Here is a 25,645-nt window from a genome sequence, read left to right as displayed (position 1 = left end):
TCGACGCCTGCCACATCGTGAGTGCTCAATAAACTGATGAGGGGTGAAAGACCAACCAATCCCCGCTTTCTCACCTAGGAATGAACAGGGAGGAAAGGAACAGGGAGGGTTGAGGGGACCATCCAGCCTGATCTCCTAAAGTAGAAACTAGGTCTTCCCAGAGTGGGCCGGGTCGGCCAAGATCACCGCACAGCCCTGACACGCGCCCCAGCCAAGCGAGCCAGGCAAGCCTGACGACCCCCCACCCCGCCCCGTCCCTGCTGGGGCCCAAGACCGTGGCCGGGAGGGACCCCAGAGCGAAAGGGACAAGCAATGCGGCGGCGGCGCTGGCACTCGCGCGCAGGAGACCCTCAGCAGGGGGCCTCCGACCCAGGGCTGCGTGGATGTGGGTGGGGCGGCGGCACGGCGGGAACTACAAATCCCAGGGGGCATCGAGCCCAAGAGGCGGAAGGGGCGGGCCGGGGCGAGGCGGAGCGGGGCGGGAGCGGCGGCTGGGCCACGCTCCGGCTGCAGTTGCGGCGCGCGGGAGATCATGTCACGGGGCAGCAGTTGCAGCCAGACCCCAAGCCGGGCCATCCCCGCCACTCGCCGGGTGGTCCTCGGCGACGGCGTGCAGCTGCCGCCTGGGGACTACAGCACCACCCCCGGCGGCACGCTCTTCAGCACCACCCCGGGAGGTAGGCGCGGGCTCCGGGCGCCGCGTGCGGGCTCTGGCTGCGGGCTGTGGGGAGGACCGACTGGGCAGAGCGGGAGGGATCAGGAATCGCTAATTGGACGGGGCGACCAGGCTCTGGGCGTGCGGTGTCTGGGAAGGGGCGTCAAGGAAGTACTGAGGCTCACGGAGGTGCCCACAGGGAGCGAGCGGGGACCCGCCTCCCGTTGCCCACCCCGAGTGCGTCCTCCGGAGCCCGGGCTGCAAACTGCCCCATTCGTTTCCTCCTTCTGGGAGAGACAGCTGGGTGCCCTCCACCCTAACAGATACCGGGACTGCCACATGCCGAGGTGTGCTGCCCCTTGTGGGTGTTGGGGACAGTTCTGAGGGGAAATAGGGTGGGGTCAGAGTGGCCCACAGATCAGAGTGGCCGGGCCTAGGATTTTTAGGGGATGGGATGGGCATTCTTTCTTGGGATAAATGACTCTTGCAGAGTCCTTTTTCCTTCCCGACCCCCAGTGTTGCGTTGGGCACGCACCCTCCGACAGGTTTGGGGCTGAGCGCGCTCGCTGGCACCAGCAGCGCCCCACTGGCTCCTATGGCAGCTTGCCCATTACGCGTATGGGATCTCCACAGAGGGACGTGGGGCCGCAGGCAGCGCTGTGCAGGAAAACACGTTCTTCTCTCCAGGGGGAGTGGGACCGTGTGACCTCCCTTAGACGGGACGAGGAGGAGGAAGCTGAGCTGGCACTCGTAGTAGGGGCCAGCCTTGGGCTGTCCTCGGGAGCCAGGCATTCCCTCCCAGCCCAGGCGCCCAGGCGCTGATGAAACCTGCCCGCCTGTTTGCATGATGAAACCCTCGTAGCTCGCCACTTCCTCCTATCCTAGCGCTGCCCTCACCCCCTTTTGTCCTTTTCTCCTCCCGTCCATCCTCCTCCACTCCTCTTGCCCAGGCTACTGCCCGAAAAACGCCGCGGATCCTGGCGCTCGGCTGAGACGCAGGGGTGCGGGCGGACGAGGTCTGGGCGCAGCCTCTCCTGCTGCCAGCGTCGGAGGCCACACGCTTATTTTCTCAGGCAGCTGTCCCACCACCAGCGAGCACGGCCAGATGCGAGATCTTGGGCTATTTGATCCAAAGCATAGAATGTTAGAACTGTTAGGGATCTTAGATGTTCTTGTCCAACCATGCTGCCTTTTTGGGGGGCGGGGGGGGGGGGGGGCAGGGAGAGTGCAGTTTTTCACGTTTTATTGTACTTTATTAAATTTCACCATTAAATAGCTTAAGTGTATGCTGATCTTATGGCCAGACATTTTTTTTTGGTTTTTTTTGTTTGTTTTTTGAGGAAGATTAGCCCTGAGCTAACGTCTGCTGCCAATCCTCCTCTTTTTGCTGAGGAAGACTGGCCCAGAGCTAACATCTGTGCCCATCTTCCTCTACTTTATATGTGGGACGCCTACCACAGCATGGCTTGCCAAGTGGTGCCATGTCCTCACCCGGGATCCGGACCACCGAAGCAGAACGTGGGAACTTAAATCGCTGCAGCACCAGGCCGGCCCCTGACGAGAATTTTGAAATGTAAAGATATATTAGACATAGAATATAACAATTAGAAAATCTAGGGGTGGTAAAATTCTGTCTGTACACATTTACATGTTTTAGAGCCACAAGTAAATGATAAAGGGACAGGAAGATATTATGTAAAACTTTGGGTTGTAACTGGAGGAAAAACCTGTTCAGAACTGCACTGAGGACCTTGGTTGCTGACAGACTCTCCCCTGGATTGAACAAAATCTCTGTTAGTAGGAGAAACAGTAGCAACAGGCTAGATTAAGAAATTGGCTCGTGTCAATTTGGAAGGTAGGGGCTGGCCAGTCTGAAGAGAGCAGGGCTGCTGGAGGCTGGAGATCCAGCTGGGTGTCGCAGCTCGAGTCTGAGATCTGTAGCTTTAAAGGATTGGAGGCAGTCTAGAGCCAGAATGTTAGTGCACCTCTCAAAAATCTTTGTTTTCCAAGAAATTCGATGCTTTCCTCAAATGAGGCTGTGCTGCCTTATTCTCCAGAACACAGCATGGAGGCCCCAGAGCTTGGAAACGCGTGTCCGTTGTCAAATGTTACACTGGTTTCCCAGATTGAACAAGAAATAGCCAACCATTGAGGGGAGAAATGCTCTCTCTGCTGTTAAAAATGATCCAAGGAAGAGTTCCCAGCAGCTCTTCTTGCCGCTCTTGACTCAAATTCTCTTTCCCTGCTGGGCCTTTTGTGGTCCATGCTGTTCTGCTTTCTCTGTGTCATTCTGTGTCTTCCAGGACCTTTCCTGGCCATTTTGGGGTTCCTCCAGGTGGGAGCGTGAATCTGCTTGATCCGTGCAGAGTGGGCACTGAGGCAGGCCTGAATGCTCACTTAGCCGTTTTTCCCACCCTTTGTTGCTAGACGGGGATGGATCAGATTGGAAGCAAAGCCTGGGGTCTGAGGCCAACGGGAAGAAAGAGCAGTGCCAAGAGCCTAAAGCCAGCTCTTTCTTTTCTGGGTGTCCAGGGCAGGCACAGCTCACAGTCCATAACCCTGACTTGCCTCTGCCTCAGTTAGCAAACGTGGCTTGCTTCAGCCAAGGCATGAGATTTTCCTCCAAAGCCATTTACCTGCCCCTTTGCCAGGACAGAGATGCTTGACCTCATGAGAAAGGTCATTCCCAGCACCCTTCTGCTCCAGTCTAGAGTACTGTTGCTCAGTTTTCAGTGTGCATATGGATTACCTTGGGACCTCACTTAGGTGCAGATTCTGATTCTGTAGGTTCCGGGAGTAGGGCCTGAGAGTCTGCGTTTCTGTCTAGCTCCCAGTGATTGGTCTGCGTACTCAGGAATTAGGAGAACTCGACTTCTCTCACCATTTCAGACCTCTGGGATCTGGCAAAAAGCGATGCTTCTATCCAGGTAAACTTCTCTTGAGGTTGGGTTTGGCATCAGTCTTTATTTGAGGGTCTGGAGAGGGTCCATCTGGATGCTGTTGCAGTCAGTGTCCATAGTCACTCTTGCTGGGAATGACCCTGCAGTGTTTGTCCCTGGAAGAAAACGAGCGGTAGTTGGTTTGAGCCATCTCCATTCCTCTGACTCCAGTTTCCTTTCCCTGGTCATTCCCCACCCCAACTGGCTGAGCCACTGATCTGAATTAGGTGTGTGGAGAACAAAAGAGAAATTTGCCGAAGGGAGTGTTGTTCATGAATATTTGAGCCCGTAGAGTCTTGAAAGTCTCCAGTGACACCGTAAACCAGCAGAACCTCTGAAGGGGTCAGCAACCTTCCTCTGACCCTGCCCACCAACCTCTGTGTTCCCAATTCCATGGTGGATGTTTGACCCCAAAGCCTACAGGGGTTGCTTGGGTGGTAGTCATACCTAAGACCTCTACCTCGAGAAGGTTAATCGGAGGTAAGCAGGTAGGGCTACAGGTGTTAATGGCACCCTATTTGGTTAGACAAACAAAGTCTGTGCCCAGGAAGCTTACCTTGGAGCAGCTCCCAAGTCTGGCTGTGGAACAGAGAGTGCCGGGAAGAGGGGGAGTGGCCTGGACACTGAAGCCAGAGCACAGCCAGTGTCCCGAGGCCTTAGGCACAGAGGGAGAGAAGCTGCATTATTAAAGACAGATTAAAAGAACTGGAACAGTAAGGCAGCGAGGGAAGTATAATGGGCCTCTCATTAAAGACTTCGCCAGGGACCCCGAAATAGAGCACCCCAAACTCCCTCCCACGCCCACGAGCCTCCCTTTTTTAAGGCATCCACCACATCTAGAACTGGAAGACAGCCTGACCTCAAGGGCTTGGATTGCTAGTTAGGAAGATGAAGGCACACCTGAAATAGAGTTATAAGCTTCAAAGCTGTATCTACAGAATGAAACAATTAGACAGATACCCCTCACCCCCCCCATAACCAGTAGAACTTGTACAACACTTCAGTAAGAATTGCCTGCTCCAAATAGTCAGCCGGGAAGCCCTTACATTCGAACAGTGTGGACACAGCTGTTAGATTTTAAATGCCCTCAGAGGCTTACATATTTTTTTCAATATCCTCAAAGGTGGCAGGGCGTTATTATTTAAAAGAGAAATTTGATTTTTCTTTTTTTTTTTTCCCTGAAAGCAGACAAGTTGTTTATCACCAGATTTGGTGAAAGGGTGGACAGGTTGGTACCATATTTATCTGTTGTATAAAGTAGTGCAGCATTTTCTTGTATGGGTCTTTATTCGGTGTCATTCCAAAAGAGGAGTTAGGAAGGGGCAGCAGTATTGAAAAAAGGATTGCTTCCCAAGGTGAATGTTTTTAACGAAAAACGTGCTCTTGTACACGTAGATTCTTGTGTGTTCAAACAAACAGAAAACCTGTTCCTTTCTGGTCTTTTTTTAGATCCCTGCCGAGGTTCTTCCCTTTTTTGTGATTCATGACAAATGAATCACGTGTGTTTGTTTACATGTTTGCTCTCTGGCTTAGACAGGAAGTCCTTTCAGAGCAGTCTTACTCATCTCTGTATCACCCCCACGGAGTGCCAGGTCTGGGGTTGGGAAGGTGAAGGGTTGAAAAGAATCCTGGAGAGAAAGCACTCTCCGGGTAGCCTAGCTTCTTTCCCACCACACCTGGGTCTGAGCTGGCTTAAGATGACGTTTACATTTTTCTTTTCTGTCCTTTCAGTTGCAGGGTATAATTGTTTATCTTGGAAGGTCCCAAGGACAGAAACTAACTTTCTCTGAACTTTCCCACCTATCCCAGTATTACCAATAACAGCACTACTGATATTACTCTTCCCAATGTGTATTGAGCAGCAAGTGGAAGAAAATGACTTTTTCACATACTGAACAAGTCAGTATTGGGGCCAGGGTCTCAGACACTGGGATTGACGCTCCTTATTTACTTGCTGGCACCCAGTGTTGCTCACTAGGCAGGAGTAGGTGACATCTGCCCATGGCATTTGGATGCTCAAGAACATGGGCCACAAAAGATGCCTTGTAATCCAATGTCTATGCCCATGAGAGTTCATTGAGAGAGCTCAGATACTAGGCCCAGAGTATCAAGGCTTACCAGCTGCCCAGAGATACCTGTCTCGATGCGAATGGCTGTATCAGTTAGCTATTGCTGTATAACAAACCATCCAAAAACTTAGTAACTTCAACAACAGTCTGTTGTTTCTCTCCATTCTTTGGGCTGGCTGGCATTCTTTGATGGTCTTGTCTGAGCTCACTCACCTGGCTACATAGAGTTGACAGCTGGATTTCCCTAGGCTAGAAGGTCCAAGTTGGCCTTACCCACATGTCTGGGGCATTGCTGGTCACCTGGAAGGCTGGGAGCTCTCTCTGTCCTCCTCATCTCTTGCCATTCAGGATTCTAACCTGAGCTTATTACATGGCAGTTTTCAAGGCCTCTTAAGGCATAAGCTCACAAGTCACATAACGTCACTTACACAGTGTTCTATTGGTCAAAGCAAGCCACAGGGCTAATCCAGATTCAAAGAGAGGGGGAGATAACTGCCTTTGAATGAGAGAAGGCTCATGGGTGAATGGGGCTGGGAGGAGTTGTGGGGGCTGTGTTTTCAGACAATCTTTCACAAGGGCCAAGCCTCAAGGAACAGTCCTTGAGGGAACTTAACGGACCATCCTGCTGTGTGGTTAGCAGAGCCAAGGCCAGGTGTAGGAGCAGACCATAATCACAAGCCTATGAATTGCCTGATGGTTTAAGAACAGGACATCTTCCTGAAAATATTGAGTCATAGATCCCGTGCCCCATTTGCAAAGCTTTACGCCCAGCTCCACAAAGCGAATCATACAGACGGCCATGATGGCAGGCCACTGGGCAATACGTTCCACTTTGCATCCTGCCTCCCCTTACTGCCTGCCACCCAGCCTGCCTCTTCCTTCCCCTTCAAGGAGCCCATTTGCCCAGCCCTGCCCAGCTCCCATCTGAACATCCTTGATTTTATGGAGTCCTGGCAATGGATGGAATCGAGTTTCTGGGTCCCAAAGCAGACAGGAGCGAGAATACCAGGAGGTGCAGGTGGGTTCTGAAGTTCCTTTGGTTTCCTGGTGACACACGCAGTGTGGAGGTTAAGAACTAGGTCTCTTGCCTTAAAGAGAGTGTGTGTAAATGGATTTCTCTCTCCTGCTCTTCAGAATAACAGGGGAAAGTGGGCCTGTATGGATTTGCTAGGGCAGCCTTAACAAAAAAACACAGACTGGGTGGCTTGAACAACAGAAATTTATTTTCTCAAGAGTTCTAGAGGCTGGAAGTCCAAGATCAAAGTGCCGGTAGGGTTGGTTTCTCCTGAGGCTGCGTCCTGGGTTTGCTGCTGGCCGTCCTCTTGCTGCCTCTTCGTGTGGTTGTCTCTCTCTGTGTTCTTGGTGTCCCTCTCTTTTCTTATAAGGACACCAGTATATGGGATGAGGGCCCCACTCGGACGGCCTCATTTCAACTTAATGGCCTCACCTCTTTAAAGACCTTCTTTCCAAATATAATGAGTCACCTTCTGAGGTGCTGGGGCTTGGAGCTTCAACACATGAGTTGGAGGGCAGCACAATTCAGCTCATAACAGTGCCCCTCCCTTTTCCAACCGGGACAGCAATTACTGCTGTGTGTCGGTAGGCATTTCAGCAGTGCAGCCCTGTTGGTAATGAACTTCAGGGGTGACCTCACCCTGCTTTGCACAGGCGCATTTTAAGTGTTTGGGGGATGTCCAGGAAGGGGAAGGAGCTTGGCCAGCCATTGGAGTAATTACTTCAGCTGTTTTGTTCTGAACATCTCTGTGAAAGCCTTGTCCCTCCTGCTTAATTTTCAAATAAACTGGCCTGTTCCCATATGTCAGGCCTCAAGGGAGGGACTAGCCAGAAGGGCCCTTTGCTGCTTGCTGATCGCCCCCATTTGGTATTCAAGGAGCTTCATAGGATTCCTAGTCCCTGAGAAGCATCTGGATCTTGGTTCTCTTCGCAGAGCTGGTGGGTCTAGAGGTGAAGAAAAATCTTCAACTGAGCATGCTCTGCTTCTCTCACCAAGATCTTCTCCCTGACAAGTCGGCTCTGCTTGCTAAAGAGACTGTCCAGCAAGAAAAGCCACCCAGACACATGCAGTTCCTGCCCGGTGTGCGGCAGGGATCAGGGACGGAGGCCCCTGGTGGACCCTGGCACGTCTGTGTCTCTGCCTCCAGGTTGACACGGAGCTGTTGGCGAGCGCTGAATTTAAACTTGTCCAGAGTATTTTGTTCACAGGCTGCTGGCTTGCATCTGAGCACAGGCATTCAGACCTCCCCCTGACCCTGTTGTGAAATGCTCTCCTCTTCCCTGGAACGGGAACAGCAGTTGTAGGAATTCTGTTCTTGTACTCTTGCTAGGCCTCACGTCCCGGCTCAGGGGAAGAATGCTTCTGGCAGGGGAGGCCCAGGGGAAAGTGAGGGACGAGCTCGTCTCAATTTACAGGAGTCGCATCCAGCAGCATTTTGAACTTGAGTGTGGGTACTGTGGGAAGACGGAGAAGAAATCAAGGCAGCCCTCTCTCTTTCAGGGAACATCCTGTTCTGGCCAGATACTCAGAAGAATAGTAAAAATCAGAAGAACCCTGGAACTTTTCCAGTTCCCGGTGCTGGCTGAGGTGCCTGGTCTGCCTTGTTAATTTTAAACAGAGGTTGGTGTTTAGGACTGGAGTTAAGACAGGCTTGGTCAGCCTCTCTGAGTGTCTGTGAGGGGACAGCCTTTCTGAGCCTCAGTTTCCTGTCTGCAAGTGGAGGATGATGGATCTCCCTCATGGGGGGTTTTTAGGGGGCAATGAGACCTAGCATGTCAGGCTGTGGGTGCAGCGTCTAGCCCACAGGCAGGCAGTGATGACAGATAAAGGTTTAATCTTCACCAAACTCCTGTGAGGTGTGGATTTTGTTAGTACCCTCCTCTTAGAGCTGAGGAACGAAGCTGCGACTTGGGGTCGAGGAGCTGGTACATGGCAAGCCCTGGCTGGAGCCTGGAACTTCTGTCTCCAAGCCCCGTGCTATTTGTACCACGTTAAGCACCTGCCAACAAGGAGATCCTAAAAATAGATGGTAGTGTATCAGAGCTGGAACAGACCCTAGAGATTACCTATAAAGCCTAGCATATGGTTGGTGCTTTAAAGATAGATTGAATGAGCCTAGTACACTGCACTTGTTTATAGGTGAGGAAACCAGACTCTAGGGGAGTGTCTGCATCGCTTCACACATTCTAACAAGCCGCCACACCACAGAGCATGCCTTGAGAAAAAGCACTCTTGTACTTGGTGCACATCCAGAGTTTAAAGTCCCAAACGATGCTGGTTACCAAGCATGCCAAAGCTCACTGTGGTTCTTGCTGTTGTTGTTGTTGTTGTTGAGGAAGATTCACCCTGAGCTAACATCCGTTGCCAATCTTCCTCTTTTTTTCCTTTTTATGTGAGTTCCCACCACAGCATGGCCACTAACAGATGAGTGGTGTAGGTCCATGCCCGGGAACCGAACCCAGGCCATGGGGGCTGGCCTCATGGTGGTTCTTGAAGCCTGTTTCTGTGGATGGACGATGCCTCTTACCCTCCTCCATCCCCCCCACCGTCTCTTTTCAGGGTTACTTACTTCCCCTCTGATTTGTCCCAGCTATGACCATATAATGGATCCCTGGTCAAGATGGGACTGAATAAATGGTAGAATATGTCACCTGAAGCCATACTGGTCATGGTAATAGGTGGGGTTTGTTTGTGCAGCTTCTTTGTGTCAGCCACCATTCTAATTCACACAATAACCGTATGAGGTTGGCGCTATCATCATCATCATCATCATCATCATCATCATCCCCATTCTGCAGAAGAAGCAGCTGAGGCACAGAGATTGACTAATCTCTTGCCCAGAGTCGTCAGAGCTAGCAAATGGGAGAGCCAGGTTTTGAACCACGAGGCTATGGGAAGAGAATCAAGTATTCATCCCCGCATGTTGTGCCTGCCCCCTCTCTCCAGAGGGCAGCCAACTCCTGCAGCCCCAGAACATAGGGTTCCCCGACACGTGTTTTTATGGTGATACATTTAAAAAGGCTTTCAGGTAGGAAACAGCCTCGGTCGTTCTCCGCAGGTAGTTCAGGACCAAATCTTGAACGCTGCTCCCAGCCACACAGGTGGTTTGAAGTGTGGCGGTGCTGGGAGGCACCTCCAGTTTCTCCAGTCTAAGTCATCCTCAGCCCACCTCCCCCATGCACCCCCGACCTTGAGGGTAGGGCAGAATTGGGGTGACATGGATGTCTCTCTGACTCAGGGGTTTAGGGTGAGGCTGCCTGGAAGCAGGAAGATAGGGCCGATGGGGGCTTGATGTCTGTCCCCACCAGTACATGCAGCATAGATCTCTCCCCGTCCCTCTGTGGTCCCCACATATGCCTCTGCTTTTAGACCTCACGCATGACTGTAATCATTTATTTACAGATCTTCCTCCTCCCACCAAACTGTAAGTCTGAGATCAGGGAGCTGTTACTATGTAACTGTTCCTTCCATCCCTGCCCCTAGCACGGTCCTGGTAGGAAGGGTTCAGTGAGGCAATACGCCAGACCAGCATACCTACTTTTGGGGCGTAGGATTGAGGAAGATTGGCAGGTGTGTAAGCAAGGGTTAGCATTTGTCCCTGGGTCCTTGAATACCGTTCCTAGGAGGGAAAGTCTAGCATGGACAGGGGCCAGTACACCCAGCCCAGAGAGATGCTGGAGGGATCAGCTCCCCGCTCTGCTTCTCCAGCCCAGCAGAGAGCCCCTGGGGCTTTTGGGGGGGTCTACCTAGTTCCAGCCGAGGCAGTTCCGACTGAACTTATGAGAAAAGGAGATTCTGATCCTATGTCCTTATTTGTTTGCTTAATGTCCCTATATCTTTATTAGAGTTTTGTATTAAAACATGTATATATACTCAGTGTAAAAGATGTTTTCTTCCCCTTGCTCCTTATCTCATCCCCCAGAGGTAACCAAACACAAGATGCAGACAGTCTGTGACTCTGTCATCAATATTTAGTGGACAATGGACACTGCTTACTTCAGATGGTACAGTAGCTGCAGAGCATTGCATTGTAGGGCTGATCCATGATTTACTGAACCTGTCCCTCCATTTAAATAAAATCGAAGTTTTTTATATGTATTATTATTCTGTCTACTTTTGTATATGCTTGATTTTTCCATAATAAAAGTATTTAAAAGTTATTATATGTAAATAGTTGAAACTCAAAAGTACTGAAAGTCTTCTAACAAAACAGCAACCTCCCACCTCTCCCACACTCATCTCACCCTTCGGAACCAACTAGTAACTTCTTTCAGCTCTTTCTTTGGGGATTTGTCTTCATATTTCTCACTTTCTTGATTTTATCTATTCACTGGCCTTTTGATAGATGGCCTTTCCTCTCCTCCCATTCTCCCAATATAATTATATCACAAATTTTTTTAAAATTCATCATTTTTGTTACTATGACTCTTGATGAGCCAAGTAGTTTACAATAATAGCGTTTCCATTTTTTTACAACTTTTTTTAAAAAAAGAGTTAATAGCCTCATTTAAAAATAGGCTCGGTTTTCATTCAAATCTTCCCACACCCTCCAGCACCTCTAAAATGCCTCTTAGGGTCACTGGGTGGCCAGTGGTTAAGGGTGCACGTTCCGCTTCGGCAGCCCAGGGTTCACCTGTTCGGATCCCGGGTGCAGACATGGCACCACTTGGCAAGCCATGCTGTAGCAGGCGTCCCACATATAAACTGGAGGAAGATGGGCTCGGATGTTAGCTCAGAGCCAGTCTTCCTCAGCGAAACGAGGAGGATTGGCAGCAGATGTTAGCTCAGGGCTAATCTTCCTCAAAAAAAAAAAAAAACAAACTTGCTAGTTAATAGAATGATCACTCATTCTAAGAGGACATGTTTTGGGGCCAGACCAGTGGCGCAGTGGTTAAGTTCCCACGTTCTGCTTCTCAGCGACCCGGGGATCGCCGGTTCGGATCCCGGGTGCAGACATGGCACCACTTGGCACGCTATGCTGTGGTAGGCATCCCATGTATAAAGTAGAGGAAGATGGGCATGGATGTTAGCTCAGGGTCAGTCTTCCTCAGCAAAAAGAGGAGGATTGGCAGCAGTTAGCTCAGGGCTAATCTTCCTCAAAATAAATAAATAAATAAAATAAAATGCCTCTTAGTTACATACAAAGTCATACTTCTGGATTTATCTGCCCATTTTTTCCGCTTTTCCTGGACTAACGTGGTTCGGCTGCTCCAGACCTGCCACACAGATGTCGACACGGGATTCCCAGAAGCCCCTTGTGTTTCTCTAATTTTGGTAGAATACGTCCTCCTGTAGCTTTTGAAAATGTCTCTATTCTACTTCTATGTGATTAGTATTTGGCTGGGTGTAAAACTCGGTTGAAACGAATTTTCCCTCAGGATTGTGAAGGTGCTGACCCACTGCCGTCAGGCTTCCAACGTTGCTGTTGAAAATTTTTATTCCATGCTTATTCCTAATCCTTGTGTGCACCTGTTGCCTTTTCCTCCTTTCTGGAAGATTTTAGGATTTTCTCTGTATCTTCAGTATTGTGAAATTTCACAATGAATGTTGAGTTGGTGTTTTAATTCATTGCACTGGATGCCCAAAGGGTGTTTTAAGACTCATCCCTTTCAATTTAGTGAAGTTCTTTATTTTTTCCTATTTAAGCAAAATTTTTTTTTACCAATTTCTCTTTTTTCTCTTTTTTTTTAGGAAGATTAGCCCTGAGCTAACTGCGGCCAATCCTCCTCTTTTTGCTGAGGAAGGCTGGCCCTGAGCTAACATCCCTGCCCATCTTCCTCTGCTTTATATGTGGGACGCCTACCACAGCATGGCGTGCCAAGCAGTGCCACGTCCGCACCCGGGATCCGGGTGGCAAACCCTGGGCCACACAAGCAGAATGTATGCACTTAACCACTGCACCACCAGGCCAGCCCCTCTTTTCTCTCTTTCTTGACTTCCTATTATCCAACATTGATATCTAATTTGTTATCTTTTTGCCTCTTGTCCATCTTTTTGTCTTTCTGTTCTTTAAAGTCTTCTGCTCCCTTCATGATATTTCCTCTTGTTGGCTTGTTTGGATCTCTTCTTAAATGTAAGATTTTCTCAGAAAGGTGTGGAGACATTTGGGTTTTTATACAGTCACGTGCTGCATAGTGATGTTTCAGTCGACAACAGACCACGTGTACAATGGTGGCCCCATAAGATTAGTACCGTATAGCCTAGGTGTGTCGTAGGCTAGACCATCTAGGTTCATGTAAGTACTGTGGGGGAGGAAGAAATTTTCCTCTACCCTTCTAGGTTCTTCTGGCCAGTCTAAGAATTAAATTGACATGAGACAGATTAACAGGAGAAAAACCAAAGAAAGTTTAATAACATGTATACATGGGAGAAACCCAGGAAAACCAAGTAACTCACCAAAATGGCTGAAGCCCTCACCTTAAACACCCTCCTCAGCTAAAGACAAAAGATAGGGGGGTCGCGAGAATCAGGGACTTCAAAGAGAAGGAAGGCAATTCACAGGTAGGGGAAAAGGAGCAAACATTTCGAAAATGGGGGTTTGGCTACGCAGAAACAGAAGAACACAGAGGGAAGCCCAACAAACAGGCTTTTCTAGGTCCCTCCCTGTCTACCACCTAGTTCACGTTATGCAAAGGTGATAGCTCGCTTCCTGAGACAGGTTTTTTAATCAGAATATTTGGGGGGGCCGGCCTGGTGGCGCAGCAGTTAAGTTCCCCCATTCTGCTTCAGTGGCCTGGGGTTCACCGGTTTGGATCCCGGGTGCGGACATGGCACTGCTTGGCAAACCGTGCTGTGGCAGGCATGCCACATATAAAGTAGAGGAAGGTGGGCACGGATGTTAGCTCAAGGCTAATCTTCCTCAGGGAAAAAAAAAAGAATGTTTTTAGGCAGTTAAGTGAGAGGTAACAAGAAAAACTTTCTGAGTCTTCCGTTTCTTAAAAATAATCAGCCTAGGGGCTGGCCCCATGGCCAAGTGGTTAAGTTCGCGCGCTCCAGTTCAGCGGCCCAGGGTTTCACTGGTTTGGATCCTGGGCGTGGACGTGGCACCGCTCATCACGCCACACTGAGGCGGCATCCCACATGCCACAACTAGAAGGACCCACAACTAAAAATATACAACTATGTACCGGGAGGCTTTGGAGAGGAAAAGCAAAAATAAAATCTTTAAAAAATAGTAATAATAATCAGCTTAGAATAATCTTCATGTTAAAGAGACACATTTTGGGGGCTGGCCCCATGGCCGAGTAGTCAAGTTTGCATGCTCTGCTTCAGCAGCCCAGGGTTCGCCAGTTCAGACCCTGGTGAGGACCTACACAGCACTCATCAGGCCATGCTGAGACAGCATCCCACATAGAAGAACTAGAATGACTTACAACTAGGATATACAACTATGTACTGGGGCTTTGGGGAGAAAAAAAAGGAGGAAGATTGGCAACAGATGTTAGCTCAGGGCCACTCTTCCTCACCAAAAAGCATACATTAAAAAAAAAATCACCTCAGGACCTTTAAAAAAAGACACATTTTGGGGTGGCAAATTTGTTCCCCTTCAGTACACCGTATGATGTTTGCGCAACCACAAAATCGCATAATGACGCATTTTTCAGAACATATCCCTTTCGTTAAGCGACGCATGACTGTATGTAAGAGTGAGATACTTAAGAACTGACTGGAACTGTGAGGTCCAGAAACTGGTGGGCTCTATCTGGTGGCTAACTGGTTTTTTCATTGGGATCCCCCTTCCAAAATCATTTTCTGTAGGTCTTTGTCTTTACTCCTTGTTCCGAAGCAGGGCAGGGAGGGCGTCTGAGGCCCACCATTCAGAGGTCAAGGCTAACTCAATTTCCCTGTCTCCTCTCCCTCCTGGGGTTCCATTCCTCCCTTCACTTTCTGTCTTCATATATTGTGATTTGGGGGACAGTTTGAGCCCCATTTGCATCCAAGTTGGAGTAGGTGCTTCTGTTTCCTGTTCTTGGAGTTTTGTATGACTTTTGAGAGAAGCAACAGGAAAAATGTCTTGGCTCTGCCATCTTGAAGCTGCCTAGATCTTCAAAAGCTCTTCTTGCTCTTGTTTGTGAAACCTGGGGGAGGTGGGTCATCTTCCCTAACAGAGAGAGGAAGTAGGCCCTCGGCTATAGTGTTGTGTGGAGACCGCCTGGTGTGACATCCACATACCCCAGAAGACCACACCTGACCAGCACCTCCAGCTGCCGCTGTTTGACACCCTGCAGGGACCTTGGCATCCACCTCTGGTTTCCATTTCCTGTCCCAGTTTGCAGGCCAAGTCCCCAGCTCCAGGAAACCGTAGCAGCATTTTCAGCCAAGGCTTCCTATTTTTGACAATATGGGACTGCATGTGTTTTGTTTGCGTCATCTGTAGGAGGCTTAGGGAATTTCCCAAAGATCTCTGTTAACTGAAGCTGTGTAGTGGTGGATCCCAGGAAGGGATGGAAGAAGAAAGGGTTAAAGGGCCGGCCCCGCGGCCGAGTGGTTAAGTTCGCGCGCTCTGCTTCGGCGGCCCAGGGTTTCACCTGTTCGAATCCTGGTCGCGGACCTGGCACCGCTCGTCAGGTCCTGCTGAGGCGGCGTCCCACATAGCACAACCAGAGGAAGTCACAACTAGAATATACAACCATGTACTGAGAGGCTTTGAGGAGGAGAAGGAAAAATTTTTGAAAATCTTTTAAAAAAAAAAAAAAAGAAGAAAGCGTTAAAAGCAGCTTCTGGAGGAAACATTTCCACCATGTTGATTGCCAGCTCCTATTGCGCACTGGCCCCAGAGGAGTCAGAGGTGGCTCTGTGGTCCCCTCCCCTCCTGAGCAGGGCGCCTTGTCAACCGACTTTCTGAACACCACTCTCTACCCCGTGCAGCCTCCCTTCCCAGCTGAAATGCGCTGATGGTGGGTGTCTCAGGTGCCGCCTCTGCCAACATTGAATTTGTGGACTTTCTTAGCTCAAATGAGGATTTTTATTTTTAAGTGCCCTAGCCAAAGGACAAAGGGCACAGAGGCTGTTTCTTTTTCTCTTTTAAGTATAATTAATGATTTAAAAATCACCAGGGGCCGCTTCTGGGTTTGTACCCTAAAGAATTGAAAACAGGGTCTCAAAGAGATATTTACACACCCATGTTCAAAGCAGCATTATTCACAAGAGTTGAAAGATGGGAGCAACCCAAATGTCCATGGATAAACAAATTGTGGTCTATCCTTACAATGGAATATTATGCAGCCTTAAAAAGGAAGGAAATTCTGACACGTGGTGCAACAACATAGATGAACCTTGAGGACCTTATACTAACTGAAACAAGCCAGTCACAAAAAGACAAATACTGTATGATTCCACGGATATGAGGTGCCTGTAGCAGTCCAATTCACAGAGACGGAAAGTAGAATGGTGGTTGTGGGGGCCTGGGGAGGATGAGTGGGAGTTGTTTAATGGGTGTAGAGTTTCAGCTTTGTAAGATGAAAAGACTTCTGGAGATGGGTTGCACAACGATATGAATGTACTTAACATTACTGAGCTGTACATTAAATGGTTAAGATGGCAAATTTTATGCTATGTTTCTTTTATAACAGTTAAAAATCTCTGGAGGCTAGTGACCTTTAAACAACCTTCTCAGAAGCTACTGACCCCCAAGTTCTTTTTGAGGCTATTGACTCTCCAGCTCTTAAGTTCCACTCCGATGGGGTCAGTTCGCTACTCTTTGGTGAACAAACCAACAAAAAATCAAAGTTGCGGGGAAGCAAGGAGAAGGGGTCTCTTGCCAAGCCTTGAGGATTAAGAAATAGAGACAAGTGGTCCCATCTCTGAAGCGGACATCCTCCCTCAAGGAGAGGGCACAGTTGTTGTCCATGTGTAACCCACTGGGCTCGTAGGCACTCAGGCTGTAACACAGCCCTTCGTGTGACAGAGGAGGAAACTGAGGCCCAAGTTGGGGAGGGGTGGGCACAGAGGGCAATGTGCACAGGATCGCACAGCTGGTTGGTAGCAGAACCCAAAGTGCAGGCCCGGTTCTGTGTTCTTTGCTTTATGTCCTCCCCTTGGGGAACGCAAGCCCTGAACATTAGCCCAGCCAGTGATGAGGAGCAGGCTGTCAACCTCAGCATTATTGCCTCTCAGATGAGGAGAGCAAGACTGAGGGAGCGCCCAGATCGGGCCAGTCAGGCTGGGACCGACCATACGTGCAAGCAGGCCAAGTTCATCCTCATGTGTCTCTCGACATTGCTCTGTCCTTCAGCATCCCAGTTGCTCCTCCGTGCGAGGAGCCCAATCTCATTATCTCATACTCAGAGCTCAGAGATGCAGATGAGTTCCTCTCTTCGCTTGGAGTTAACCGAGGGGCCAGTGCTTAACATCAAGAAACGAATCTCAGCTGTTGGAATGTCACTCCTCATAGCCTTTAAGAGAGGGAGAGGGGCTGGCCCCGTGGCTGAGTGGTTAAGTTCACGCGCTCCGCTGCAGGAGGGCCAGTGTTTCGTTGGTTCAAATCCTGGGCGCGGACATGGCACTGCTCATCAAACCACGCTAAGGCAGCATCCCACATGCCACAACTAGAAGGACCCACACCGAAGAATATACAACTGTGTACTGGGGGGCTTTGGGGAGAAAAAGGAAGAAAATAAAATCTTAAAAAAAAAAAGAAAGAGGGCGATATTTCAGGGTTGTTGATAAGGAGGGGCATTCCTGAGGTCTTTAAATCATGGTTTCTAAACTCAGGTCATTCATATTCCATTGGCAGTTTTATTGTACTTTGCGGTCTACTTGACATATATTTAACATCACCTTACCTTTTAAATCTTGTTTTTATTATATTTTATTGCATATATAATATGTAACTTATATATTATATACTATCATATTAAGTTATATTTTAAAAGGAAACAATATGACAACTATATGTGGAAAACCAGATTCACTTGCCATAAATAGAAGGTAGCTATAAAAAGAAATATAATGGCAACAAGACAGTTTTTAAATTCTAGTTAGAGTCCTTTGCCTGCTGAAGGCTTTGAGCCTGAGGCCTGCTCTTTGTTGCAAAGGGAGCAATAAGGAAATGTTTGTGGGGTGTTACAGACCCATCACTAGTACCTTGCCGGTGCTTTAGAGGTAATCGGGATTAAACGGACCCAACGCAAATAACCGTCTCACTGCTCACTTTTATGTCATGGATCAGGTGGGTCTCCCGCAAGGATCTTGGGGCCTGTACTTTAGAGAACACTGCTTTTTAAGGTGTCACTCAGGTAACCGCCCTCATGGGATGAGTCCTGGGTATGGTTTAAAGGTCGTGAATAATTCCATAAGACATGGTCCTCACCCTCTAGGGACAGCTGTGGAAGGAGAGGGGAAAGAAAATGAATGAAATGCAGACCGTGTGCAAACTCTGGCGGGCGGTGACACGTCAGAGCAGATGGGCAGACCGGGGCAGAGGGCTCACAGAGGCGATGGGCAGACCGGGGCACAGGGCTCACAGAGCAGATGGGCAGACCGGGGCACAGGGCTCACAGAGGAGATGGGCAGACCGGGGCACAGGGCTCACAGAGCAGATGGGCAGACTGGGGCACAGGGCTCACAGAGGCGATGGGCTGAGCAGGAGAGCCTTTGCGGGGCAGGTGGAGTCCGTGTGTGACTCCTCTCCGTAAAGCCCAGGCAGGAAAGATCTCATTTTTACTAGGTAGGGGGATCACTTAATTTTCTGTTTGCTTATTCATAAAATGGAGTTAAAGATCCTGGATATCCCACCAGGATACTTTAAGAAGGGAATTGAAAAATGAATAAAAAATACACTTTCTCCACTGTCTGATAGGATTGTCACGAGCACCGAGTCAGTGAGTGAACTGGTGAACCATAAGGAGAGAGAGCAGGATGCGCAGAGCTCTAAGGGGAGAAAGGGTGCAGTCTGGTGGCCAGCAGGCCCCTTCTTCCATCTGAGTGCCCGATGTGAAGGGGAGTCAGGGCGGTTTGGAGACGGCAGAGTCCCGGGCTGCAGCCAGGCACCTGAATAAGCCACACCCCTCCTTGGTCCAGCTTTTGCAGGAAAACTTGCTGCCTTTGCTGCAACCACACCTCAAAGAAGCGGGAAAACGAGGAGGTAGGGGTTCAGGGTGGCTTTGCCAATGCCCCTGTCCCCTTCCAGGTACCAGGATCATCTACGACCGGAAGTTCCTGATGGAGTGTCGGAATTCACCTGTGACCAAAACACCCCCAAGGGACCTGCCCACCATTCCTGGGGTCACCAGCCCTGCCAGTGATGAGCCCCCGACAGAAGCCAGCCAGAACCACCTGCGCAACAGCCCAGAAGATAAGCCAGCGGGCGGTGAGTGGCCGGGCTTGGCCAGGCTCTCCCTTAGGAAGGGAGTGTATGAGGCTGTGGGTCCCATCCACTAGGGGAGTTCCAGGGAGGGGGATTATGCTGACTGCCCCACCCTGTAAAGCAGCTCAGAGTCCAGAGGGTGGGGGTGGGGATGGGGGTGGAACTTTCATCAGTACCAACTTTCGCCATGAAAGGAGCCCAAGAACCCCAGAAAAGGTGATTTAGCCTCATCAGGTAATCTAATTAGTGATAGATTGTATAATTGTCCCGAAGCATTACCATGTATCTGCAATGCTTGGAACACATCTACGATGTTCACGTGCAGGAGAGGACTTATGAAAGACACAGTATACCTCCCTCGAGGAAATTACGCGTCTATGGGATCAGAAAGGCATCCAGGATGCCTTCTGTCAGGGTGTTGGTCCACTAGTGGATTCTTGATGGAGACAGGTAGAAACAATGCAACCACTTGTTGCTGGATGTTTGACATGGAGTAGCTGGGTCCTTCCTGGTGTTGTGTGTTCCCCCCCAAGTCATCAGAGCAGCCACCCAGCAGAGATGTGTAAATGCATTCTTTGTGGCGTCGTGACTGGCTGGGCAGAGCATCTGAGCTCTCCCACTGCAGGAGAATGCAGTGTAAGCACTTGCAGGCAACTTGAGTCAACCTGGGATCTGCTGACCCTTCACCCGGAAGGCGGTTCACCAAGGCCAGATAGGAAGCAGCCAGGACCTCGGGCTGGCCTGGCTCTGTTGACAGCAGCAGAATCCATATATCCGGGGCCTGCAGTGATTCGTAATTACCTGGGGAATCCCACAGCCCAAGACAGGCAACTGTTGCCTTGCCTTTCAGACTTGGAGAGCAGTGGGAGGGAGAGAGCTGGATCCAGGCACACACAGAGAGCAATATGAAGGACGGCAATAGGCAGCGTGGTCAACTGCTGTTTGTTAAAGGATGGAGAAAAAGATGGATAGATTCACATGGTTGGTTGCACAGTGGGTGCCTCCCACCCTAACTTTTTGCCTCAAACCAAAGACTGGAAGTTGAAGATGGAGGTAGTCAACACCTAAAATTGTTGAGTCACCACTACCTGAAGGCTGTCCCTTGCCTCTATTTGCATGCCCTCTTCCCTCCTGGTTCCTAGAGCTGCTCTGGCCCATAGCAAATGCAGGCTTGGCCCAGTGGTGCCCCAGGTAGACAGCTCTTACCCCACAATAACGGCCTAGGAGCTGCACTCAGTTGTGGTGATGGGGTGTGGTGAGGAGGGAGGGACGTAATTTTTCATTTTGCTTATCTGGATGTAAGAATCCAAGGCTCCTGCCCTGGAACCCACGTATCTGTGGACCAGCAGTTTCCCTGTGGGTGCCAGAGTAGGCATCTTCTTCTATAGACCCCTGGAGCAGCCTTGTCCAGGAGATCGTGAATGAGGCAGTTCCATTAAGAAGAAACCACCTGCTGTAGCATGAATTCCTTGGAAATTTTAGAGGAAAGAGTTGCGTGACGGGAGTGAGTGGCTGAATTACTCAGATAACTGCTTTGCCGCAGGGTCAGGCTATTCCGTGAGCAATCGGATGTATGCCTAGTAAGGTTATGGTACCATTTTCTAAACCAAACATTGGACCACATGGTCAAAGAAGTTTTATGTTTAAGGAATATTTTTCTATGAAGTTGAGTTTATTTCAAATCATAAGTAGCCAACCATTCACTCTTATTAAAAATTATACAAAATTCAGGACTGTCCCCTCTCCCATGGGGAGACCTGGTCTCTGCTCTTCCTTTGGGATTAGGGAAGAGAGCACAGCCAACATGGAACCTTCAGGCCTGTGTTGCCAGGAATTTCTAGTGTAGTCCTCCCTCCATTCTCTTTGGCATAAACCTGGCCCCTGCTCTTTTTGTAGGAACAATAGAATGAAAAACTAATGCCTCTCACTGGTCTCTAAATGTCAGCCCTACCATTTGCCCATTGCTCACCTGGCCCTCTGTTCCTTCTCTCCGTAGGTGAAGAGTCACAGTTTGAGATGGACATTTAGAGGACCAGCCATCGGTTTGAGCAATGCCTCTGGGCCACTCTGGCCCTTCTCGGGAGAAGAGTCACACCAGCCAAGCCTTGTGAAATCTATCATCCTGGGCAGGCACTGGGTGTGGGGTCAGCCACCCCAGCCCTCTGCTCCCTCACTCAGGGCACCTGCTCCCCCTTCCTCTTCGTGAACACCAGCAGATACCTCCATGTGCCTCCATTCATGCAGAAGCTGCCACCCCAAGGGGAGTGACTCTCAGGAGCACACCCTGCAGCCCAGGGCCAGGACGGGGACACGGAGGAGCCCTTCTGAATGATCATCTGGCTCTTCCAGCACCATCCTCTGGGGGCGCAACCACCCCTTCCTTAGGTTGATGTGCATAGGAAAGCTCCCTCCCCCTCCTTCCCCAAGAGAGGAAATAAAAGCCACCTTCGCCCTAGGGCCAAGAGTTGGCCCCTGTCTGAGCTCTTTTCAACTCTATATGGATAACTAACAGCAGCTGCTATCTCTCTGGTGCTTAGCAAGCACTTTCTCATACATTGTCTCATTTGAGTCTCACACTGAACCTACAAGGTAAGTAGAGCAAGCGCTATCCTCATTGTACAGCTCAGAAGACTGGCTCCGAGAAGTTAAAATCGCACACTAGTGAATGACAAATGGGGCTGGGTTTGAGCTGGGCTGTTCCCATCTCTTATTTTTCAGGGTGTGTGCTACCTCTCTTCTGGTCTTTGTCCCCCACCCCACCCCAAGCCTGTCAAGTGACCCAGTCACCTTCAGTCTGGGGCCCATTCCCTGTGAGAGTCAAAAGGAAGAACCTGAGCCTTGGCCAATGTAGACTCTCTTCAATCCATGGGCCCCTGATGTTTGTCGAGTGATCCCTTTGTGTGAGCAGTCATGGGAGACACAAACATGAGACAAGCTCTATGCCTTGAGGATTTCATTGAAACGTTAAGATTCGCCCATAAGAAAACGTAGCAAAAAAGAGATTGTATAGGGTGGTTACCAGCAGGTGGTCCATGCAAGTGGATGCTTCATGGAGGTGACACTACAGCTGGGTCCTGATAATGAGTGGGATAGGGGGAGGCAGGGGCCCAGTGTTGCCAAAGTCAGGTGGTCTTGGGGAACCAGGATGTACAAAGACCTGACACCAAGTTGCTCACTTTGGCCAGAGCAGGCGATTTGTGTGGGTGGCCATGGCTTTTATAAATAGCCAAAAAAGGGCCAGATTTCCAAAAGCCTTGAATGTCAGACAGAAGTCTTTGTTGAGAAGCAATAGGTGTTTCTCTTGACAGGATATGCTGCGGGGTGGATGGCTTTTGATCAAGTGGTAGTGGCTGACTTGGACTTACAAACTCTGGATGCATAGCACTTGTCAATCTGCCATTTGGGGAGCAGCAGACCTTAGTGGCCAAGTCCTTTGCTTGGCCTTTCCTATAGCTGAGTTGGAGTCCCCTCCCCTAACAAGGACTGTGACAGCAGCTGGAATCCTTGTGCCTGGTGATGGTGTGTGGAAGGACACAGCCACGGTGGCATGTTGACTCCAGGCATACAGCATAACTTTTTGTATGAATGGAAAGAGACTATGGAGGGGCCACCACGAGAGCAAAAATGACAACTAAAGCTTGCACTGGGATCAAATGAGAGATCGGAGCAGGCTTCCCAATTCCTTGGCTTTTCAGTGAGAGCTTCTCACTCTCTCCCCTCCTGACATCCAACCAGAGGCCTTGCTCACAAGTCTGCATGAGCAGATCCATTCCCCTTCTTGGTCCTACATCTCAGGGTCCAAGAGACAGTAAAAAAACGGCTTCTCTGGTAGTTCGGGGACCACAATAAAAATTGTTCACAAGTTGTATGCCTTTCCCACTGAGCAAAAGTGTCCTGCTAAACCCAGGTATTTTTTGAGCATCATTCTGGCTGGTGCTGTGGAGTAACAAAGATCTATGGCACAGTCCTTGTCCTTGAGGAAGTTAAAATCTCAGGGAGTTGAGGCTGCTCTGGTGCAATTTAACATCCCGGTATACTGGGTCTCAAAACTTTTGTAGAGATACTCACGAGGAGACCATCACAGTTTGACCTGCCCACCCTCTGACATCACCAAAAGCACTGTTTTTGCAGTTGGGGAACCCAGTGACAACAGTGGGACAGATGCCACATGCTATGAACCAGGAAATAGGAGGAAGTGTTTAGGCTATGGTGTGTGTTCCCAAGGAGCTTGCAACCTGATCTGGAGATGAGATGTACTATGAATAGTAAAAGGACGCTCAGAAGTGTCCTAAAGCAATACTGATGTTACTGTCCAATGCGTGCAGGCAGTGTCCATGCCACGAGTTAAGGGAATTTCAGAAGCTTTCACAGACAAGAAGGGACTTGATAGGACTGGTAGGATTTTATTTAGTTCAGGGAAGGCCTTCCCAGGTCATAAATGGCCTAAGACACAGGGGCCAGGAAAGCAATTTAGCAGGAGGAATGTCGAAGCTGTCGGGCTTTCCATATGTGAATGAAGAGGCTGAACCAGGGCAGTGGAGATGAGAATGGGCTACACTGGGAACAGGCTTGACAGCATGTGTGAGTGGAAGAACAAGTGTCAGTCATGGAGATTTCCTGTCTGGGTGACCAAGAAGAGGTCAGAAAGGAATGCTGGTTTAGGAATTGCACAGAGTATACAGAAGTCCAAAAATGGAACCTTAGGGAGTGTTCCCAGTGACAGGTAGAGTATAAGGACCTGAGCTACCAGTGATTTTCCACCCTCCACATTGCTGTTGACACAGTTGTGGGCATCTCTGCAACTCCCAGGTAGCCAGCCTGAGGTGCCAATGGAGGCCATCTTTGTACCGGCACCCTCTAGTGTGACATTCACCTTTGAAACCAGGAAAGACCCTTGGACACTTGGCCAACCCAGAAATTCCATGGCGTGAAAACCAGTACTTCAGGATGAGCGAGATTCCTCAAAAGACCCAGCAAGTGGTCTTTTCCAGCTAAATCCAACCTCATTCTCATTTAACAAGCCTTTGCTAAATCTCTTATCCACACCCACCATGATGCTAGCCCTTGAGGCAATACAAGAGAATTTCAAGACAAACACCTAAGGAAAAAATAATCCAAGGGAGGTATAATTAAGTGCCAATAGGTGGAGTGAGAGGGTGACAGGTCAGTGGGTCAGGCAGTTGAAAAATGGGAAGGATATGTAGGCTATAGGGGAAACTGCACAAGCAAAGGCGTGGTGTCTGGAATGAACACGCTATGTGTAAGGATATGTGAGGCTAAAGTGTTGGGTTGCACGAGGTAAATTGAGATAGCATCGGATTCCATTATTGGAAGGGAAAAAAGCATTGGTTGAATGCCCTATGTATGTCTGGAGCTTTACGACAACCTAATTTATTGTTCCACTAACATAAGGTGGGTGCTTTTATTCCCATTTACGCATATCTATGGCAAGTGCATGTCAGAATTAGGATTCCAGCTTCTCTCTGTCCAGCTCCAAAGCCCATGTTCTTTATGCCACATTGGTTGGAACTGAAGTCTGAGCTGTTCGGACTTGAGCTTGGGCAACTAGAATGTTGGCTGGAGATATTAGAACAAGGCCTTAACGGACTGTGTTCAAATAAATCCCAGGAAGTCATCAGATGCTCGATGGTTTGCTTAGAATTAGTGGGGTGGAGGAAGGGGATAAAAACAAAGGAGGAAAAGAAGATCGATGGCATTTTCTCATTTATGCAGGTCTATTTATCGAGTGCCTGCTGTGTGCCTATGTGCAGGTGCTGTTTTAGGCACTAGAGATAGAGCAGTGGGCAAAACAGCCCCACCTTCCGGGAGCTGACCTAACATATGTAACATATCTTTAAGGATTTCAGGCCATGAGTGATTCCTATTTTGTGCTTTCAGCGTTCATTGCTGAAATCACAAACCTGGCCTCTTCACAATAAGTTTCAGAATTTAGCATGGCCAACCCTTCCTGCCCCCACTTAGCAGAGGACATGTGCCCCTTGCTGTGGGACAATCAATCCTGCATGAAGAGCCAGCATCCCAGTGACAGGCAGTAGACACCTCGGTTTCTGGAAGTAACTAGAGCAAAGCCCGCCTCCTCATCTGCAGCAGGTTGAATGAGCAGGCGAATGTTAACGAAGCTGCAGATTACCTGGGGAGAAGTACCACCCCTAAAGATTAGGTTTTCTTGAATTTACACCTTCCAAAGAGTATGACTTGAATATATCCTGCAGGGAGAGTGGAAGCGAGGAGGCCCCGTGGCTGAAGTGGAGGTGAATCCCTCCTCCCCCAGCTGTCCAGGAGCCATAGCACAGGAAGCCGGTTTTTAAAGGAAGACCTTTGAGGTGTCATTTGTTCCTTACTCAGGTCCTCAGGAGGTTCTCAAGTTTTTTCAGCTTCCAGTTACAATACTCAGCTTACTGCTGCCTCCTGCTGGAAGAGTTGGTTAAAACAAGGAAGGAAGCATACATCTCAGAAACAGCTGTTTCACCCTAGTGGGGTAAGTGAAGAAAAGTGACGGGTGCCGCATATATTCTAGACCTAAGAACACTTCTCCACGTTTTCTCCTTCAAGTTGATGCAACTGGACCCTCATTCTCTGAGAAGAATACTGAGGGAGCAGTTCTCCAGACAGGGTGACTAGAGGTGTGTTGGGGGCAGA

At 49.4% G+C, this 25,645-nt stretch overlaps 1 protein-coding gene across 1 annotated transcript; it reads left to right on the top strand.

Moving 5' to 3' along the window:
* The first annotated feature begins 446 nt into the window (after positions 1-446).
* EIF4EBP1 (eukaryotic translation initiation factor 4E binding protein 1) lies at positions 447-21,449 on the top strand. Its single transcript, XM_001493384.7, has 3 exons — positions 447-677; positions 18,809-18,988; positions 20,982-21,449. Exons 1-3 carry the CDS (start codon positions 533-535, stop codon positions 21,011-21,013), a joined length of 357 nt encoding a protein of 118 aa, XP_001493434.1. The 5' UTR covers positions 447-532; the 3' UTR covers positions 21,014-21,449.
* Positions 21,450-25,645: the final 4,196 nt, after the last annotated feature.

Source organism: Equus caballus, chromosome 27 (genome assembly GCF_041296265.1).
Source record: "Equus caballus isolate H_3958 breed thoroughbred chromosome 27, TB-T2T, whole genome shotgun sequence".
Classification (NCBI taxonomy): domain Eukaryota; kingdom Metazoa; phylum Chordata; class Mammalia; order Perissodactyla; family Equidae; genus Equus; species Equus caballus.
This window is presented reverse-complemented; position numbering and strand designations above follow the sequence as displayed.